General features: G+C 55.0%; 2 protein-coding genes across 3 annotated transcripts; one reads left to right on the top strand and one right to left on the bottom strand.

Annotated features, from left to right (window-relative positions):
* Window positions 1–1,869: 1,869 nt before the first annotated feature.
* Window positions 1,870–10,782, top strand: GRAMD2A (GRAM domain containing 2A). 2 transcript variants are annotated; one of them, XM_018088486.2, is made up of 11 exons: window positions 1,870–2,521; window positions 3,261–3,318; window positions 4,655–4,727; window positions 4,809–4,912; window positions 5,477–5,575; window positions 6,485–6,556; window positions 7,446–7,508; window positions 8,534–8,690; window positions 8,983–9,082; window positions 9,171–9,278; window positions 9,724–10,782. In XM_018088486.2, exons 1-11 carry the CDS (start codon window positions 2,238–2,240, stop codon window positions 9,725–9,727), a joined length of 1,122 nt encoding a protein of 373 aa, XP_017943975.1. In that variant the 5' UTR covers window positions 1,870–2,237; the 3' UTR covers window positions 9,728–10,782. The 2 variants fall into 2 exon arrangements, with proteins under 2 accessions (XP_017943975.1, XP_017943976.1); XM_018088487.1 differs by lacking the exon at window positions 9,724–10,782 and having other exon boundaries at window positions 9,171–9,282.
* Window positions 10,783–12,727: 1,945 nt separating this feature from the next.
* Window positions 12,728–14,491, bottom strand: SENP8 (SUMO peptidase family member, NEDD8 specific). Its single transcript, XM_029958831.1, has one exon. The coding sequence runs from the start codon at window positions 14,451–14,453 to the stop codon at window positions 13,815–13,817; it is 639 nt and encodes a 212-aa protein (XP_029814691.1). The 5' UTR covers window positions 14,454–14,491; the 3' UTR covers window positions 12,728–13,814.
* Between the last annotated feature and the right edge of the window lie 3,104 nt (window positions 14,492–17,595).

Raw genomic sequence — 17,595 nt, 5'->3', positions numbered from 1 at the left:
GGACCTTTTCCAGGCTGGATCCCAGCGCTGCGTAAGGGCAGGGGCACGGCGATCCCGAGGGAGGGAGAAGCACCGGGATTCGCCTGCGGGTTTCGGGGAGCCGGTGTGGGCGGCGAGGGGGTGTCTGTACTGGGCAGGGAGACAGCAGATCACTGGATTGTTTTCCCTTTCCCGTGAACTCCTGCACCCACCGGCTTTACCTTCTCTGAAGAGCTCTGCACTCTGACTGTTTTTATGCCACCTGTAGTTTGGGACACTTGGGATGGTGATTTTCCTGCATAAGCAGCTTCTTGCTGAACAAATTCCTTTAAGAGGGTGACAGTGTGAGCTGCTAGAAAGTGTTTTCCTCACTGTGCCAGCACTGGAAGTGGCTCTTGGAAGGGAAACCTCTGTGTCACCTGTGCCTGGAGCCCAACCTTATCTTATCCCGTGTTCCTGAACTCCAGACCTGTGTCCCTGATGCATCTGGGAGCCAGGATGGAGCGAGATCTGGAAAAGGGAGACAAGGCAGCTGCTGTGATGTTTCCTCTGGGGCTGAGGATGCTCCTCACAGCACCCAGACCCTTCCTGGAGCATCCCAATGCCAGTGCTGTGTCCGGGACTGTCTGACCCAGGAATTGTTCCTGGCGGTGGCCATGAGGGGGAGAGAAAACTGGGAGGGGACCATGCAGCACTTCCAAGTTCTCTCCAGCCTCTGGTTTTTCTCATTTTAGGGGATTTATGTGTGTTTGGTGATGTTGGAGGGGTTCTGATGCCCTCGCCTCGAGCAGGGGGTGCCTCTCCCTGATCCCTGTGTGGTGCCCCTCGGTGTCAGCCCCGCTTAGGGATAAATCGGCTCACCCGGATTAAGCAGTGCAAGAACTTGGGGATTTAAGGGATGACGTGAGGGAAGCCAGAGCAGGCTGAGCTCTGGAGAGGGATGCTCCAGATTGAGGCAGAGCCCATTTTTCCAGCACGCGAACAGGGCGGGTGAAGGCTTTGGTGCCTCCATGATACGAGTTTTGGCTTCAGGGCAGCGAGGCATCACCTGGCAGAGGGGGTCCGAGGAATCAGGCAGGGGAAATGCCTTTTAGTGTGATGCCAAAGGATAGTATTTTGGTGCTTCTTGTCAGTAGGGTCTCCCTTCCCTTCCAGACACATCCTTTGACCTGAGCTCCTAAATCAACCTCTGCATGTTCATCCTGTCCCAGCGGTGCTCAGACTCTGGAGCTGTGCCGGTGGCTCTTTGCCAGCACCAGCTGTGGGGATCCAGGAGCTGGTTCCCAGCCTGTTCCCAACCACATGGCACCAGGAGCTGTGTTTGGTTCTCCTGCACCCCCATGTATGTGCTGCATGTTGTGGGAGCATCCCCACACCTCCAGCCGGGATTCAGCCTGGCTTCATCACATCCAGACAGTGTTTTGGGCAGGCCCCAGGCTGTGGGGGCTCATGTGGCTTCAACTCTCAGCCCATTTGGGCACGGCTGTCGGGGTTCAGCACCCCCATCCTGGCACTCCCCGAGCTGGGGGGGTGTTATTTCCAGGAGTTTCCCTTCACATGATCCCCTTGGAGCAGGAGCAGGGTGTGTCTAGGGACGTACAGGTGGCGAAAGAGCCACTCTCTGAGTGTAGGAAGTTTGGGTTGGCTTCTGTGCCCAGGCTCTGCCGCAGTGCCGTGGCATTATCCCCGCAGGCACTGGGATATGCTCCAGCTCCGCACTAATCCTGCCACCCTGCCTGCGCCCCACCTGCTCCGGCATCACCCCCTGCCTGGTGAGCTGAGCGCTTTCCCTGGAATCATTTCCTCTCCATAGGCCTGTGGCCGTTTGCTGGCTCGGCCGTGCCGCTGGTCCCCTGGGATCGCTTTGGCTCCCGCTGCCTCAGCAATCTCCGGCGAAGCGTCACCTCGGTGGCCTGCCAGGTGATAACCTCCCCGCGGCGCTGGGCCCGTGTTTACTTTACCTGCCGCGGCCGATAATCGCCTCTGATAACATTCCCGATGGTAAACACCCTGCTGGAACATGAGGGAAGCGACTCAAAGGAGAGAGCTGGTGCCTGGCAAGGGCTCTGCCTCGGGACAAGGAGGAGCAGACCCTGGCTGAAATCCCTCCCCCTGAGGAGTTTCATAGACCTGTGATTGTCCCCAGCTCAACCTGCATCCCTTGAGGAGGAGAGGCTGTGCTTTGGACAGATTTATCTGAGGGAACAGCGGCTCCTTGGCTGCTTGGTTGCGAGCACTAGGGAGTTCCTGGCAAAAAAATGCCTTTTTTTTTGTGTCCACGTGACTTGAGAAATTGCAGAAATATTCTTGCTGTCCTTGAGCAGCAGATCCCGACGTCTCTGTGCGGGCTGGGATTGAAGAGAATAGATTTTAGAGCCCCAAGCCCCTCTTGCCCTTTCCCTCGGGGGCTGACAGCGTCTCCTTGCAGTGCCACGCCGATGCATGAGAAGGCAGCTCCCCTGAAGAGCCCCGAGCCCAGGCACGGCCGTGAGAAGCTGGAGGTGTCCCACAAGCAGAAGAGTTTGGATTCCCTCGATGGCAGGTGAGGAGCAGCATCCCAAGGGCTGTGGTTGAGTGTTTTCCCTTTCCCCCATGCTGTGGGGGAGCTGCCTCTGAGCCCCTGAATCCAGTCCCCCAGCAGGGGGGGGCACTGGGGTTGTTTTCCCTCTCAGATACTGAGGGTATAAAAGCAGGGAAGGGAAAGGGATATGGGGAAGGCAATGCTGTTCCCACGGCTGAGGTTGTTGGGAGGATTTTGCTCGCTCCGTGGTTTGTCCCTTCATCTGCCCATGGGATGGATGTGGCTGGATGTCCCCATGCATGGCCAAAGCCGAGTCCATCCTCCTGCCCAGGCACATTCCCAAATTCCTGTGTGTGCTTTCCCTCAGGAAGCCATAACCCAGCCAAAGCTGCCCATTTCCAGCTCCCAACCTGTCCCAGACTGCTGCTGGGGCAGCTGTGGTCTCCTTCCTGGAGCTGGGATGTGTTTTGGGGACACTGCTGGGGCAGCTCAGGTCTCCTTCCTGGAGCTGGGATGTGTTTTGGGGACAGTCAACCCTGTCCCAGTGCCTCCATGTCTCCCATCAGAGCTCAGCCCTCAGCAGCCGTTACTGAGCCTCAGCAACACCCAATGCCACATCACATCACAGAGATGCCCAAAATGTGGCTTCCTGGGATCTCTTTACATGATTCCTTGTCTCATCTTGCCCCACACGTGTTTAGGGAGCAGGCAAGAGACCTGGGGCTCTTCCTTACCTGATGATTATTATTTTTCCTTCCAGCCTCCGCCTGAACGAAGCCCTTAAGGATGAGGACATCAAGAAATGCCACCGGGAAGTGGTGAGTCTTTGGCTTTGGGAGCGACTGGGCTGGTTTGTTGTCCCTGGAGGAGCCTGCCTGTTGTCCCTGGAGGAGCCTGCCCGGGGTCTCAGCTCAAGGAGCCGGAGACAGCTGCTCATGTGGGACAGAGGCTCCTGCCTGCAATGTCAGGGCAGCTGGTGATGGTTTTGTGTGGCCTGTGCTCTGCCTTGCAAACACTTCATGATTTTCCATCCAGAGCAAAGGAAAAAGTGGAAAGGTTGACTGGGAACAGCTCAATTTCTGTCCGTTCAAACCTTTTTGGTTGTTCAAATCTTACCCAAAGCAGAGTTTTTTTGGTCCATCTACAGACAAGAGATGCTCGGGAAGAGGAAGGAATAACGGGAAACAGTGTTTTGCCTTTCCCCATGAAGAAAATGGGGGGGAAAAATATTTTTCTGGTTATCCAGAGGCACCTGGGAGAGTGACAGGGTCAGCAGTGAGTCTGTGCTGGGGCCAGGAGGTGTTTCTTGGTGGTGGTTGGAGGTGATACCCCTCGTGTCCCCCTGAAACGCTCCCACCGGCACCCCCACCATGCCGGCGTCTCTCCGGGAGGTGTCTGAGCCAACTCCAGGTGATGCTGAGCCTTGATCCTCTTAGGGCCCGGCTCATCCGGTGACAAGGTGCACGGAGCGAAGGTGACCTTGTCCCGCGGGCAGGAGGGCTCTGCCTGCGCTGCTGCCCACAAACCAGCCTTGCTGTGCCAGACTTCCCCGCGTCCTGGCAAAGCAACTGGTCCCTTGGAATCCGCCGCGTCCCTGGGGAGCACCCTGAGGGCAGGGGGCACAAATCTGCCGCATGGGACCGGGTCGAGCGGATTTATGGGAAGCGTTGGAGGGCTTTGGAGCTCTGCCTTCCCCACAGAAGTGTCTGAGGGCCGCCGTGCCGAGCCTCCCGCCGCGGTGCCGGCAGGCTTTGAAGCGGTGCCGGGAATATAAATAGCTGGATGGCGCGTCGCGATGGGCGCAAAGCAAGTGCTGTCACCGTGTCCCGGATAAGGGGAGAGGAGGAGGAGAGAAACCGCTGGGCAAAATAAACTGCCTGCGGATGAGCCCGGCAGCAAAGCAGCTCCTCGCTGAGGCTCGGCAGCCTCCTTAGATACTCCGGGAAATGTTTATCTGGGAGGATGGCACAGCGTCCGCCAGGGGCTGGGTCATCTGACCTTCCTCTAACCCACTGGGCCCCCTGCCCACAGCCGGGTGGGACCCCCCTGCGCCGGTCCCGGGTGCGGGCAGGGGGAGTTCTTGTGCAGGAGGGTGATTTTTGGGTCTCCTTATCAGCAAGGTCACTGGATAACTTTGCTCTGCTCTGTTTTCAGGCCGCTAGCAAGTACAACTCCCAGTACCACAAGCTGTTCAAGGACATCCCGACGGAGGAGAGTGTGCTGAAAGGTAGGTGGCAGGGTGAGAGACAGGGGTGGAAGCGGCAGGATCTGGCACATGCTCTGCCATGGCCCTCTCTCTGCCCTGCAGTTTGCTCCTGTGCACTCCAGAGAGACATCCTCATCCAGGGAAGGCTTTACATCTCCCCCAACTGGCTCTGCTTCTATGCAAACCTTTTCGGGAAGGACATCAAGGTAATGTGGGGACCAACTCACCCCGTCCCATGGGGCTCATAGCCACATCTTACCCCCTCCTGCACCCAAATACCACCAAAATCCCTGTCAGAAGCCTCTAATGGGAAGGGGAGTGTGGCCGTGCCCCCCCTCTGATCACCTGCAGTGTCGGCCTAGGGAAACCAAATATAGGTTTGGTTTAGAATTCCCTGATGCAAAACCTCCCACCAGCCACAACGGCGTTTGAAGGAAGATCAAAGGTTTCAGGGGGGAAAGATTTGAATGTCTCTTGGCTTTTCTTCTTGATTTACCATCTGATGTTTCCCCATTAGTCTTGTGGCTGACGGGGATCTTGGGGGAGACGACTTCCTTTAAAACTGGGCTGGAGGACTGAATTATTTATACCCAATGCTTTAAACAAATATGTGATGGAGGCTCAGGGTTTTAGCGAAGTTATCCTGCCAAAAATTACATCCTGCCTTACTTTTCACCCTCCCAGGGCTTGCAGGGGGACTCTTGTGGTGGGTCTTAGGGAGACTGGGTGATGCTTGTGCCGTGCCCACCCCGTGTCCTCTTGCCCTGCAGGTTGTGATCCCGGTGGTCTCCGTGCAGCTGATAAAGAAGCACAAGACAGCTCGGCTGCTGCCCAACGGCTTGGCCATCACCACCACTGCCAGCAGGAAGGTAACACCAACACTGCCAGCACTGGATGATGCCCTGCTCCGAGCTGGGTGTGATTTGGGAGCAGAGAATGAAGAGATTCCCATCCCCGGTTAGGAAGCGAGCGCTGCTCTCCGTGCTGGCTGCCAGCCAGGGCAAACACCCTCTTGTTCCTGAATTTCACTTTGCTTTGCTTTTGTTCCTGAATTCCACTTTGTTTCTGGACGAAGCAAAGCCCAAGTGAAACTCGGCAGAGCCTGACAAATCCCTGCCAGGCTCACGTAAAACCTTTAAACTCCTTAAACACAAGCAGTGAAAGGGCTTGGACTGGCATTTAGCCAAAGCCGGTGGAAAATTTGGATACAGGGCTGAATTTCCAGCTTTTAAATCCCGTTGGATGTTGTTGGCTGCAGTGAGCTGACGTAGTGGGTCTGAGTCCTTGCCTACCTGGGTGTTGCTGCCAGCCCTGTGCGTCACCCACCCCCTGCCAGGGAGGGGGTTATTCTTGCGGGATTTTGGGAGAGGATTATTCCTGATGGATTCTGGTAGGGGGTGGCACAGGGCATTCAAAGCCATGTGTGGCTGCCCTGCACATCATCTGGGTTCTGCATTGGGCAGTCTGGCCCTGTGTTCCCCCCATCCGTGGAGATGTTTTCCATAGGTCACAGCCCTGTTTCCTGCCATGGGCTGAGCATGGGAAGGCCAGTAGGAACAGCAGCTGAGTGAAACTGGCCCCAAAAAAATCTGGTCCAGGTTTTAGCAGGCTGCAAAAATAACAGCAGGGAAGCTCCGCAGGGAAACACCTGCGGGGAAACACAGCTCCCGAAAAAGGGGAGATTCAAGGGCAGGACGTCTCTGCCTGTCCCTGCCTGTGGAGAACCAGACTCGGGATGGGGGGAATCTCTCCCAACAGCTTCTCTCTTTCTCTTGCAGTACATCTTCGTGTCCCTCATCTCCCGTGACAGCGTGTACGATGTGCTGAGGAGAGTCTGCACACACCTGCAGGTACTCCCCGTTCCACATCCAAGGCCGTTCCACACGTGCACGGCCCCGGGGCTCTGTGCTCCCCCTTGGGCTGAGCAGAGCTCTTCACCACCCATCTCCCAAGGCTTTGGAATGCTCCCAAAGTCCTCCCAGTTCCAAGTGTCCTCGCTCCGCATCAAGGGATGGGAAGAGGGGCAGGATCCATGCCCTGGGCACATCCTGTTCCCGTGGGCCTTTTCTGGGTCACGGATGAGGCAGAGCCCGGAGTTTCTGCTCTCTCCCAGGGTGTGTGTATGAATTATTTATAATCTGGTAGTAATACTTGTTCTGCCACTCCGCACATCGCTGCCTTTTGCCCAGATCTAAAGTTTTAAGGGGAGGAAAAATGGTACAAAGTAAAAAAAATTTAAATCAAGGGGGAAAAGGCACCCATCAGCCCTCGAGCTGGAGAGGGGGACTGTGGGGACCTCTTCTCTCTGCCTTTGAAACACGTGGGAAGCAGTGCCAGAGCCCTGCCCCGCCCAGGAGGGTGTCTGCCAGCTATGCCGGGCAGTGATTTGGGTGACTCAGCCCTGTTGCCAAACTGGGGGATTTATTTTTTGGAATGTGCTGGGCTCTGCCCAGATATTCCCTTTTTTTTTTTTCTCCTGATGGTTTATTCCCTGTGCTGTGAGCTGAGGCCAGTGCAGGAGCCCCCAGCTCAACCATGGCCCTGCTGGGTGTTCAGTGATGGGAAGCAGCAATGCCCTGTCCTCTGCTGGGTGCTCTTTTTCAACCCCAAAATCCCTGTGATCGCAAGTTTTAAGCAGCTGCTCTTCATAGACTCAACAGAAAAGCCAAAATTCCATTTTGTGGCTCAGGTTGAAGCAGGGGAGGCAGCACCATTAACACCCATTTGTCTCTCTTCCAGGTTTCGAGTAAGAAGAGTTTGAGTCTGAAGGAGCTGTCGGAGGAGCCGGATGCCGTGTCACTGGTGAGGGTGAGGGCAGCTCTGGGAGAGGGAAGGACCTTCCTGAACTTGTTATGTGGGGGGGAAGTACCTCCAGGCCCCCTCGAGGTCAGAGTTGGTTCTCCCCCCTCGGTGCCATCAAAGGCCGCGCCAGGACGCTCCTGTCACCTTTGGAGCTCATCCTCTGGGATCCTCATCCCCACACTTGGCAGGAACAGACGGGTCAAGAGGACCTGGCTGAGCACAGCTGATGACTTGGCCTGTTGGTCTCAGGGGTCCCTTTATAGACAGAAAAACTTCAGAGTGATGTGGAAAATGCTGCAGCTCTGCTCCTGCCAGCCAGTTCTGTTCATGGCCATGAACGTGGATGACAGGCTGGGAATGTGGTTGAGTTATCCAGAAACCTGTGGGATGGCTTGTAGCCAAACCATGGTGTGATCCAGCAAGCACAGTGGCTGCATCCTGCACCTTTGGAGCAGGGTGAACTCAGGTCTGGTGGCCCTGAGCTCGGTGCAGGAGGTGACAGGTGGGATGACCCCAATGTTTTGTTGGTCTGGTGGCATCCCAGGGGTTAAAGATTCATTTCAAGGGCTGAACTGGGAGCGATCCAGGCTTGCAGCATGTCCTGGTGCTTTGGAGGGACGTAGCCCTTCAGCAGCTCCAGCACTGGGGACTCTTTGGTGTGGGACCCCCTCTTTGTGCTGGCTGCCTCTGCACATGATTTGGTGCTTTTCTGGGGCACGTTCTGCCCTTCTGGGGCAATGCCAGGTGGAGAAATAGAGAATGCTGGGTGACCGCCCTGAGTTTCAAGGGTGGAGGAGGCTGCAGTTGGTATTTGGGGCAGGTGTGGGGTGCATGGGCAGGTCCCTCTATGGCAGTAGGAACCCGCATCCCCATGGAGCCATCACAGAGAACCAGCTCCCACTTAAGACAATGGTTTGGATGTGCTGGTGCTCACTGGAGTTGCCATAAAGTTTGAGTCTGAATCCTTGGCAGTGCCATGGGAGAACCCTCTGGCAGCGCATGGCTCAGCGGGGCTGTTCCCACAGGAGGTGATCGTCCCCGAGGGCAAGTGGAGGAAGGTGTCACCCACCTCGCTGTCACTGTCACTGCCAGATGCCAACTACCAGTGCATCCACCGGACCTCTGTCAGCAGCCTGAGTGCCAAGGAGAGCTCCTTCACCTCCGAGGAGCCCCTGGTTTCAGGTGAGGGCAGCATCTGACCATGGGTTTGTGCCCTGTTCTATACATGCTGCTGGCTGTAAACCTCTATAAATATGTGTTCATCCATCCTCCGCCCTCCTGGAGGGGAATTCTGCCTTGCAGAGGAGCAGGGCTGAGGCTGGGAGTCAGTGGTGGAGTCCTGGGGATGGGATGGGGTCTCCTGGCTGTGGGGTCTGAGCCCATGAGGGAGAAATGTTTGATGTTTCCTGGGTCCTGGAGAGCAGGAGCGTCTGCCGAGTGTTGCTGTGCCGCTGACTGTGGGTTTGCCTTTCAGAAAGTGCAATAAACACCGAGGAGGAGCTGGAGGTGGAGCAGAGCTGTGTGGCGGAGCTGAGACCTTCCGACTACCAGCTCCTGAAGATCTTCATTGTGCTGTAAGTGCCGAGGGTGGCGCGGGGGGGCCGGGGGTACACCGGGAATGTCGGTCTCAGCTGAGCGCTTGGCTTGTTCCTCTGCTCCCAGCATCTGCCTCCTGGTCGTGTCCTCCTCGTACCTGGCGTTCCGCATCTTCCGTCTGGAGCAGCAGCTCTGCTCCCTGAACCGGGACTACCTCTCCCGTGGGCACAGGAGGTGAGGGATCCCTGGGGACACTTTGGGGCGGGTGGGTCATGCTCTATGGAGGACACAAGGTGCAATGAGCAGTGGCTGAGCTCCACGACAGGTCCCTGGGATGCTCTGTCCGTTATCCCATGCCTGACAGACCCCACAGTGCCATCCCCACGCCAGAGGCGATCCCGTCAACTGCTGGTCTGAGCGACTGTGGGAAGCTCTGCTGTCCCTGAGACTTTGAACCTCAGGAAGAAGTTTCCTCATGGGTTTGGGGCTCTCCAGTCGTAGGAGCATCAGGACATCTCATTGGAGCTGGGCTGTGCTCTGGGGCTAATGAGACCAAGGGCATCAGCAAGGGATGGACAGGAGTGGGATCTCCTTGGGTTAGGAACATGGGAGAAGCACTGGGATGGGTTATGGAGCCTCTGCAGTCACTGCCCCATCTCACCCCACTCCCTGCTGGCAGGTGACTGTTACCCTGGTGCTGGCTGAGGACGGACTCCAACGGTGACACCCTGCCTGTGGATCCCGGTGCTGAGACCTCCCAGCTGTGACTGTTACACGTGGCCCGGCTTTCCCTCGGCCGGTAAAATGGGACCAAGTATTTTCTCTTTTCCTATGGGCACTTGCTCCCAGCAGGACTTCCCAGCCAGCTCCTGGCCACCGTGCCAACTCCCCATCCCACTGGAAACCCGTTTTCTCCCTGGGACGCTGCTGTGCTGTAGCACTGAACGATGGCTCGGGGCTGCTGAGCGCTTGGACCTCCCCTTAGGACTTGCTGCTAAAATGGACGCCAGTTTTTATTCCAGGCTTGGTTTTTTTCTAGTTGAAAGACAACCTTAGGCTCACCAGGAACCCCCAAAAATGTGGATGAGTTGCTGTTGCTGCCCTGGGTGAACCCACCTCTTTGTCCCTGTCTCAGTACCCCTGGGAATGTGCCCAGAGGAATGGCCCCAGATACAGGGATCTGTGGGGATGGGAGAAAGGGGCCACCAGCCCTGTGGGGCATCATCTATCCCACACCCAAGGGTGAGGGTCCAATCCAGGGCCCCCCAGCCTTTCTTTCGTGGAGCACTGGGCCATCTCAGCATGGGAGGGGGTTTTGTGTCCCCTGCAAAGCACTTTAGGGTCCCCCAGACTGGGTGACCACCCCTGACACTGGGGCCAGACCAAGGCTTCGTTAGTCCCGCTCGCCTCGTTAAGATGTCTGGAAAGGAGCCCGTGGCTGGCACCGGTGAACGTCCCGGATCCGGGCCCTGGTTCGTGTTAACCTTGTCACCACGTGGAGCCGAGTGCCACAGGATTTGTCCCTCAGGATTTGTCCCACAGCCTCCCCCCGGGAGCACGCTGGGGCAGCAGGTGAAACCTGTGTGATTCCTTTGGGTTTTCTTTACTGTTTTTTGGGAACTACAAGTGCTGATGGGGCCAAATCCCTGTGCCCTGGGGGAGAGTTTGCTGCTCGCTCTGGGCTCCGAACGGCTTTTAAATGAAATGAAAATGAAAATAAACCCAGGATTTTCTAGCACGTGGCTCTCTGCCAGCAGTGTCCTCACAGTGGGGATGGGCTGTGAGCCCCAAAACGAGGTATCCCAAAATCTGTGCTGTCCCAGAGCCCCTTCAGGACATGGGTGACGTGGGGACAGCCCTGTCCTCGAGTGGTCCTCTCAGGGCTGGGGATGCTCCCGGCATAGGGGACAGGGATGTTATTGCACTAGGTGGCAGCAGAGACTGCGGGATGGGACACGAGCCAGTGGCAGGGCCACCTTGGGGACAGCGTCTGCCTGGGGAGGGAGCTGGGCTGCAACCCCATGCACAGGGTGGACAGGATGAGCCTTCCTCCTCCTCCTCCTCCTCTTTCTCCCTGAGCATCCACAACCCCTCTCCCCAGCCTGGCTCATGCAGGTAAATGGGTGAAATGCATGAAAATGGCCCAACTTGAAAGCCACAGTGGTGTTGGCTAAGCGGGGACTGGGGTGGTGTCACTCATTTTTGGAGGATTTAGCACCCTGGGGTGCTGAGGGGGGTGATCTGGTTTCTTCAAAGCTCTGGATTTATGGGGCTGTCGGAGTCCTTGTTTCTGTGGGTGACCTGGTGGGTAAAAGGCACCGTCCCACCCCTGCCAGGGACTCACCCAGCTTGTTTTCCTGGTGCTGCAGCCCAGATGGGTTTGGGATTGGTGCTCAATGGGTTCAACCTCAAAGTGGGGCTCTTGACCCCGAAGCAGAGGCTTAGAGGTTGAGGACTGGGTGGGTTTTGGTCCAGTGTTCCAGCCTGGTGGTTTTTGGGTGCTCCACAGCAGGTGTGTGGGGTCCCTTGTCCTCGAGCCAGGAATGTGACAGTGGTGACAAAGAGCTCTAACCCATGGGTGCAGTGACATGGAGGAGGCTTGGAGGAGTACCAGGATGAGCTCCCAGTGTGGTGTGGGGGGTCCCTGCTGCTGGTCACTGGTAGCAAGGCTCCAGTTTTGTTTCCCAGGTGGTCTCTGCCACCCGATTGGTGTGTGTCACCTCTCCCAATGATGCCCTGCTTGAGCCTCTTTGTTTTCTTTGTGTAAAGAAAAGGCACATAAAAGCCTCAGGTGCAGGGAATGTCCTCAGGTGCAGGGAATGTCCCTGGGCACTCACCTTGCTGGCTTGGGAACAGGGCTGAGGAGCACAAGGTGGTGCTGGACATGCACAGCCCCTGCCCTCAGATCCCCTCCCAGATCTCCCCAGTCACCCCCACCATCCTGCCTTCCTCCCTCCCCTTGTCCTGTGCTCCTCCCCAGCCCAAACCAACCCCTAAAAATGGGACTGGAAGATTTAACTGGCTGAGAAGCCGCTGCCAGACCCTGAGTCACAGCCCCTGTGCTGTGGCACTCCATGGGGCAGCAGGAGCCATGGCATTAGCAGGGACCTGCACAGAGGATGGGATGACTGGCAAGCACATGGTTTGGTCTGAGTTTTATTCTGGATTTGGGAGTGGCAGTGACGTGGCTCCAGCACAGCCCCTCGGAGTCCAAGGTGAATCCCCTTTAGCCAGAGGCTTGATCCCATTTGAGCTCCAGCTGAGCAGGTTTTCCAGGGAGGGCTGGTGCTGGAGGGATGCCCTGGACCACTGGCTGCTCTCCTGTCAGGGCAGTGTAGGAGGGAGGGGAATGATCCCGACCCTTGTCTGGCCTCACCGCTGCCTGTGAGGGTCTGGTTGGGTGTTTTGGGGGAGCCTGGGCTGGTTTCTTGCTTTTCTCTTGGCAGCAAGGGAAGGTTAAGCCCTTCATCCCCTCGGTGCTGTGCTGCTGCACACACCGGTGGGGCTGGGCTGGTGAGGAGCTCCGGGTTAAAAACAATCCTTCCCCCTTTCCTTTCCAAGGGTTATATTTAACCCGGATCTCCCTGATCAGGTCGGTGCGCTGGGGTGTGGTTGCTCTGCCAGACACCACCTGAGCAACCTGCTCTTTGCTTCTTACTGAGTGATTATTCCTTATCCTGCAATGACATCTCAGTTCAATTTTTATTTCCCCCCCTGCTAAGCTTGGCTTTAACGAGAGGATCCACTCCAAGATCCCGTCACCCAGCACGGGAGGGGAAGTGTTTCAGTTTGAAGTGCATTAAGGACTTCAAGGAGCCCACAGTTATCTTTGGCTTTTATACCTTGAGAAAGCTCAAACTCTGTCCTTTTGTTCTCCCTGATGTGGGGTTTTTTATCTCAAGTAATAGAACTGGTTTTGTCTTAGAGGCAGCAGCAACACTAACGAGGGTTGGGGAGCACTGACAAACCCTCCCTGGATGGAGATGACCTAAAATCCTAATGAAAAACCCCAAGCTTCAAAGAGTGAGTGTTGCTTTTCATCTCAATTAAGTTTCCTTTCCTAAGATTGGGTTTCTCAGCTTCCTGTTAATCTTCCAGCCATTCAGAGTCGGGTTTTAATTTGCAATAAGAGCAAGCAGGGGTGGGGGACAAAAAAAATGCAATTGCTGGGCAGCCTGGGAGCACCAGGCTGAAGAAAACTGACTTTGGTTTTGCCCTGTTCTTTAATTAATCCTAGCATTTCCTTTGGAGTCTCATCTTTTGACATCTCAGTGTCAGGTTTTCAGGGGCACAGAATCCTGGCTGCTAAATCCCAGACTGCTCCAACACCACTAGTGGGAGGCACAGACTAGAAATAGCCACGATAAAGCACTTGGGGGCTTGGGTTTAAAGGGCATTTGCTAAACCTGGCTTGGAAGGACAATGCCTGGAGCCAATTAAAGCCACCTAACGAGGGTGTGCTGCCTGCTGGGCACAGGTGAAGTCTGCTCAGCAACCTGGTTTGCCACAGCAATTAGTGTAAAAATTCATCATCGAGAGGGTTTCTTTGAAAGCAAAGTGACGTTTGTCGTTAGAAAGGCCAGTGATTCCCAGAGGGGACTAAGGCTTTTCCCACAGGGAACGGGGTGTTTGGGGGGTGTAGCCATGCTGGAGGGGTTACATTCTTCTTCTTTGGGACAATCCTGTGCATGGGCATCTCCCTCAGGCACTGGGGTTGCTGCCTCGAGGACAGGGCAGGCAGTTTTTGGGGGGGCTGGGGGTGCATCCCCATCACTTCTGTGCCAGTTTTGTGATGAGAGCTTTCCACTCGGATCTCTTCTGCGTGATGTAGGAGGGGGTGAGGAGCTGCAGCCCCGGCTCAGGCCGGCCCTGGCAGTACCCGTGGCACAGGGCCTCGGCGTTGCAGATCACGTACATCCCGCAGTCGTAGCTGTTCTGCTGCGCCGGCGCTTTCTCCTCCACAAAGGTGGCTTTGCCCCCTCTTTTGCCCAGAAAGGCCTCCAGCTTCCCTGCCACCTGCCTGGCATGGGCAGAGTTGCACTTACTGTGGGAATCGTAGTGGGCGAAGCACTTCTTGTCCCTGAAATACACCAGTAAGCTCCAGTGGGTGCCCCCAGCGGCCTGGCTGGAGTTGTCATTGATGGGCAGGAACACCAGCTCCTTGTGGAGAAGGTCCAGCGGCTGGAGGAACACGGCTATTTCCTCCTGGCTGAGGGCACACTTGATGAACTGGGCGACCTCGGGGCCGATGAAGCACACGCGGTGGCCGAACTCCTGGAACTGCTCATTGGCGAAGTACTCGAAGGCGAAGCCGATGATGTGGTCGTTGAGCCAGTTCGGGGGCTCCAGCAGGGCCACGTCCGACTGCCTCAGCAGGCTGTCCATGTAGCTGAGCACCACGGGATCCATCCTGCGGCACTCTGGGGACCCGCCAGAGCTGGAACAGAGAAGGGCAAGAGGAGTTTAGGAACTGGGTCACACCTGGGACACAATACAGCTCAAGAAAGCTTGAGTGCCTTCTCAGCAGCAGCGAGACAGAGCCCGGGATTCCCAGACAGATATTTGAAGGACCATCAGCAGACAGGGGAGTGTCAGGCTGAGCCAGGCTCTTCTGAGCTCTAGGTTAGATCAGCCTTTCACTGAACCTCAAAGCAAAGGAATTTCACAGCAGTTCCTGCTTGGGAACACACACACACCTCTGCACAGAAAACAGACCTGAGCCAGGAGAAGTCAGATGGTGTTTGTGTGTTCTGGTGTTTCACCTGGACAGTGACAGTCACAGGAATTCTTTACATGACTGGTATTCCCTAAATAAAGCCTTTTTGGGGCTGTCTGACATAGGGCCCCTCTCACTGAGCACAGAGTGCCCCAGCTCTCTGCCAGACGCACGACCTCTTCCAGGAGAACCTGCTGGGCCACCAGCACGGGAGGCACAGCCATGAGTAAGGAGTAACAAAGCAAAACAAGATCACAAACCAACCAGTTTCTGACCGTGGGAATCTTTAGGACAACTCTGCCTACTCAGATTAGGATTTAGGAGGAGATCTTCCAAAGAGAAACTTGCCTTAACCCCCCTCTGTCCACCCTGGTTCTCCTTATGCTCTGACATCCCCCAGCTCTCCCAGGCTCCTCAGCTGTGGCAATGCACCCTCAGCCCCTCACTGCTCTCCTGGCCAGGATGGGGCTGGTAATGCCACATCTGGGGACAGCGGTGACGTGGAACTGATTGGGCCTCACCCTTCCCTCAGCTGCGCCAAAGGCAGCATGAAAACATCTTCAGATTTCTGAAAGCCCCATGTGAAAGCTCAAAACGATAAGGTCACTTTAATGTGATTCACTAGAAATAAGTCACTAATTTTCCATCATGACAGACGGAAATTAAAAAAATGGAGTGTTTTGTTGTTTACGTGTCAGGAAGAATTAGATCAGAATCACGAAAAATAACCTCTCCTGGCCTGGGATGCATAAATTAGGGATTCATCTCTCAGAACTCTTGGCCAGGTCCCAGGGCATGTGACGAGTAAGGAACAGAATGGATGAGACACGGGGCCTGTGGAACACTTCGGAAGGAAGGGCTGAGGTGAGTGTTTGGGGCATGACACAGCCCGTGAGAGAGAGAGAGTGTGTGTGTGTGTGTGTGTGTGTGTGTGCCGGTGGATCCCGGAGATGCCAAGCAGCAGGAGTCACCAGAGGAAGGGAGCAGCCCTTGTTTATGCTGAGCCAACACAATGGTATTTGGACACGCTTCCGACCTAACGAGCTCCAACTGTTTCCAAGTTCGTGGTGCAAATCCTTGCACTATAAAAACAGAAAATCAGAATGAAATCCCAGTAACTTTGTAGCATCCCTCAACATGGTCTGCTTTAGAGCTGGACATCCTCCAAACATCCAGTTTGGGGGTTTAACAGGGGCAAGGCTGAAATACTTTTACATGTGCCCATAAAATGCCCCGAATTCTCCTTTACAACGTGTTCTTTCTGCTTCATCTTCTCCTGGAGATGTAGAAGTCCAGCAAATAGCTTTCCACTCCAGTCCAAACAGGATTAGGGGCGAGGGAAGTGTAAGTCCCGTGTTCTGTTCATTTTCCACTCTGCAGAAACATCGTTGGGTGTTTTGTTTTTTTTTCCTGTCAAGACATTTGGCAGGTTCCTCCAGTCAGGAAGGAGAATGGTTCTAGCAAGTGCTTAATTGCCACGAGCTACTACTTTTAATTTTATTGCCATCTGGTATTTGTGAAACTGCCTGTGGGTTCTTCAGGATGACTCACCACATGCAGCTCCAAGGAAAACCCTCGGGAGGCTTCGACGCCCCGTCAGAGCCGGGGCAGGTGAGTGGCTGGAACAACAGCTGGTGGGGCTGTCAAAAGCCATGGAGAGGTGGCTTTGTTTGGGAGAACCTCCCATTAAAGCTAAAGATGGAGCTGCAGAGAAGCCAGGATGTGGAGCCAAGCCTCTCTGATGCCGAGGGGGGGTTGAAATCCCATCGTGGACTGGGAGCAGCTCTGCTCAGCCACAGCCAGGACTCGCTTCCTGAAGGCCCAGGCACACTCTGTTCAGGAGTTTTTGTAAAATCAGGGATAAATACACAGGCCAGGAACCTTTGCTGTAGGTGCCAACAAGAGTCTTGCTGGTTTGTATCATTGGCACATTAGTAGCTGGGATTTGTGCAAACTCTCTGGAACCCTCAGCTCCTCCGAGGGATTTCAGCTGCCCCCTTTCCAGTGCTGAGATGAGAACACTGGGGTGAGAGAAAGGGGCATTTCAACACAAATGCCATAATTTCATTTATAGATTTGAAAATGGTGCTGTCTTGCCTCAGTAGGGCAAGAAGTCAAGTTTCCCTCATTCACAAATAAGCTGCCCTCGCTGGTGTGAGTTCGATCTGAGAACTGAAGGGGCTCCTTTGGGTCCAGGAGGCAAAGCCAAGCCTGTGTTTTCCAAGACTTGACAAAAACCCAACCCAAACCTGTTATTTTCACACCATTAAATACAACAACCCTCTGCAGGTAATTGCTGAAGGCACTTGAGGGCCAGGGAATGAGACTCCCCAGTAATTGAGCATAAATAGGCAGTGGTGGAGCAAAGAGAGCATGCATTCAGGATGAGTCAGATTCCTAAAGTCTATTTTAGTAAATTAAAGGTGCTAAGAACCTGCAGAGGGAATAGTTTAAGGTGACACATCACCAGAGTCCTGTTCCCAATTTAAAGAATATGGAGGTAAATACCAAAAATCACCTGGAAGATAAAAAATCCAGACTTTACCAGGGAACAGGAGGGACAAAGATCAAGAGTAAAAGGCCACACGATTTAACCACCACACCATTCCCTTTTCCTGGAAATACAGGCTTTAGACACCATGTCTTGAGAATTGTTGTTAATGGGAGTGAGATTAGAGAAGGAACATCTATTTCCAGTGGGAGCTGGGCTGGGTGACACCTGAGCCTCTGGATTTTTGTGACTTCTGACAGAGCCAGAGAACAAACTCAAGGAAAATTAAATAACTAAACCAGACAAGAAGCGCAATCGTCTCCTTTTTTGTTAAATATATAATC

This window comes from Manacus vitellinus, unplaced genomic scaffold, assembly GCF_001715985.3.
Source record: "Manacus vitellinus isolate BGI_N305 unplaced genomic scaffold, ASM171598v3 scaffold_16_pilon, whole genome shotgun sequence".
NCBI lineage: Eukaryota > Metazoa > Chordata > Aves > Passeriformes > Pipridae > Manacus > Manacus vitellinus.
Note: the sequence above shows the minus strand (reverse complement) of the source record. Positions and strands in the feature narration are given on the sequence as shown.

Coding starts and splice junctions, on each gene's coding strand:
- GRAMD2A (XM_018088486.2), top strand. CDS start 2,238: ATGCCTTTTTTTTTGTGTCCACGTGACTTGAGAAATTGCAGAAATATT. Junction 4,728..4,808: donor GGAGGAGAGTGTGCTGAAAG/GTAGGTGGCAGG, acceptor TCTGCCCTGCAG/TTTGCTCCTGTGCACTCCAG. Junction 6,557..7,445: donor GAGTCTGCACACACCTGCAG/GTACTCCCCGTT, acceptor TCTCTCTTCCAG/GTTTCGAGTAAGAAGAGTTT.
- SENP8 (XM_029958831.1), bottom strand. CDS start 14,453: ATGGATCCCGTGGTGCTCAGCTACATGGACAGCCTGCTGAGGCAGTCG.